The 2,499-nt window shown below is 38.2% G+C and overlaps 1 protein-coding gene across 1 annotated transcript; it reads left to right on the top strand.

Annotated features, from left to right (window-relative positions):
• Positions 1–663: 663 nt before the first annotated feature.
• On the top strand, positions 664–2,085 carry LOC111806065 (zinc finger protein CONSTANS-LIKE 4). The gene is made up of 2 exons (XM_023691413.2): positions 664–1,435; positions 1,529–2,085. Exons 1-2 carry the CDS (start codon positions 737–739, stop codon positions 1,841–1,843), a joined length of 1,014 nt encoding a protein of 337 aa, XP_023547181.2. The 5' UTR covers positions 664–736; the 3' UTR covers positions 1,844–2,085.
• The last annotated feature ends 414 nt before the right edge of the window (positions 2,086–2,499 follow it).

Below are 2,499 nucleotides of genomic sequence, written 5' to 3' on the forward strand. Positions count from 1 at the left end.
ATTATATGTTTTTTTTCGGTTTATCTCAATTCAATAAATAAATAAATTAATTAATTAATGTAATGATAAATTACTTTTATTCCCCATTTCATTAATTACCATATAAATTAGTTTTCACCAAATTTTTAGCTACTTTGCTTACCAAATTTAATGCCCCATTTGTAATTTTTTTTATTAGGGGGTATAGTGTTAATTTTAATTTTTTTAATATTGAATAAAATTTAAAAAATTTAAAAGTATTTGTAAAATAAAATAATATTTTCATATAAACTATTTTTATATTTTTTAAAAAAATTTAAGATTTTTTTTATTAATTTAAGGAAAACAATATTGTAAGCTTAGAAAATAGGTTTGAAATAAAAAAATTAATGGAGTAAAGAAGCCAAAACACGTGTACACATCGTGACGTGGACCTCACCCTTAACTTTTGCTTGGCCTCATCGAAAAATGATGAAAAAAAAATCCTTTGATTTTAAACCCCTAAAAATTTATTAATTTCCCCCTACACTGAACGCGATAAATGCTTTTTGTTTCTATGGCTAAGGCTGGGCCACGTGGTGATGCTTTATTCGTCCGTGACTGGATTTCGTCGGCCCCACCGGATAGACTCTAACACGCATGACTTCCCAAAAGAATAGTATAGAACCAAAGGGGAGAGAGAGAGAGAGAGAGAGAGAGAGAGAGAGAGAACAGAGGGAGACTTCACATACCATTTTCAGTTTTCCGCCATTGAAGTATGGCTTCGAAGCTTTGTGATTCGTGTAAGTCCGCCACCGCCACTCTCTTCTGCCGAGCCGACTCTGCCTTCCTTTGCCTTGGCTGTGATTCCGAAGTTCACGCAGCCAACAAACTCGCCTCTCGCCATGCTCGCGTTTGGCTTTGTGAAGTCTGTGAGCAAGCTCCTGCTCATGTTACCTGCAAGGCCGATGCCGCTGCTCTCTGCCTCGCTTGTGACCACGATATTCATTCTGCTAATCCCCTCGCACGCCGTCACGAGCGAGTTCCTGTCATGCCGTTCTACGATACCTCCAACTCTGAGAACTCCCTCGCCGTCAAGCCTGGCGCTGCAATCAACTTCCTCGATGACCGCTACTTCTCCGATGTCGACGCCGATGCCGCTGATGTCAGTAGAGAAGAGGCCGAGGCTGCTTCCTGGCTTCTTCCGAACCCTAACCCTAAGGCAATCGAAAGTCCAGATTTAAACTCGGGGAAGTTTGAGTTTCCAGAAATGGATCCTTACCTAGATCTGGATTACGGCCATGTGGATCCGAAATTGGAAGCGCAAGAGCAGAATAGCTCTGGTGCCGATGGAGTTGTTCCTGATCAGACCAAAGGCGTCCATCTCTCATCAGTTAACGATCGCTGCTTCAACATAGACTTCCCCGGCGCCAAATCGTTCCCGTACGGTTTCAATCCACAGTCAATCAGTCACAGCGTAAGTCATTGTTTCTCTTCCGCTCAGTTTCTCATCCAAAATCTAAATACGAATTAATCTGAAACATCGATCTCACATGTTCTTCACCATCAGGTATCATCTTCGTCAGTCGAGGTTGGAGTCGTGCCAGACGGTAACGCAATGACGGATGTATCAAATCCGTACACAAAACCGTCAACGGAATCGTCGATTCAACCGCTGCAAATCTCGCCGGCGGATCGGGAAGCGAGAGTGTTGAGGTACAGAGAGAAGAGGAAGAACAGAAAGTTCGAGAAGACGATTCGATACGCATCTCGTAAGGCGTACGCCGAGACGCGACCTCGAATCAAAGGACGGTTCGCCAAAAGGACGGACATCGAACTCGAGGTTGACCGAGTGAGTGGATACGGCGTCGTTCCGTCATTCTAAGTTTTTTAATTTATTAATAATTATAAAAAGGGAAAAAAAAAAAGTTTGTGTAAATACGAAGGAAGAAGAATAGTCGGGGGGTTGAAAAGTAGGTTTTGATCCACGAAATCTAACCGTTGGATCAAGTACAACTCTTCTTTTTTTTGTAGCACTGAATCTTTTGCTTTTTTCTTTTTCCCTTACTTTTTGTAACGAAAATCTTTCAGATTTTGGTCAAAAAGGTCTTCTAAATTTTCCTATTATTTTTATTTTTCAATTTTGTTGAAGTAAGCACCGTTAATTTATAATATATTTTTGTTTTTATAAAGAATCTCCCATAATAAATATCACTAAAACTAAGTCATAATTGACATGTTTTTCTTTTTTCGAAAAAATTGAAAGAAAAAAGTTTATTAAATAATAATGTAAATGTCCAAACCCATCAATAACAAATATTATCTTTTTTAGGTTTTACTTTTCGAGCTTGTCTTCAAATTTTTTAAAAAGTATCTACTAAGAGAGGTTTCTACACTTTAATGTTTTGTTCTTTTTCCAACCGATATGTGATCTTACAAATAAAAGATTAATTAACTCAACTCAACTCAACTAGAGGGTCGTAGAATTCAAATGAATATCATAAATTTCAACTATTAATAAGTGATAGCTATAAATTTAAA

The sequence above is a fragment of the Cucurbita pepo genome, chromosome 11 (assembly GCF_057944985.1).
Source record: "Cucurbita pepo subsp. pepo isolate OVF chromosome 11, ASM5794498v1, whole genome shotgun sequence".
Classification (NCBI taxonomy): Eukaryota; Viridiplantae; Streptophyta; class Magnoliopsida; order Cucurbitales; family Cucurbitaceae; genus Cucurbita; species Cucurbita pepo.

Coding starts and splice junctions, on each gene's coding strand:
- LOC111806065 (XM_023691413.2), top strand. CDS start 737: ATGGCTTCGAAGCTTTGTGATTCGTGTAAGTCCGCCACCGCCACTCTC. Junction 1,436..1,528: donor CACAGTCAATCAGTCACAGC/GTAAGTCATTGT, acceptor CTTCACCATCAG/GTATCATCTTCGTCAGTCGA.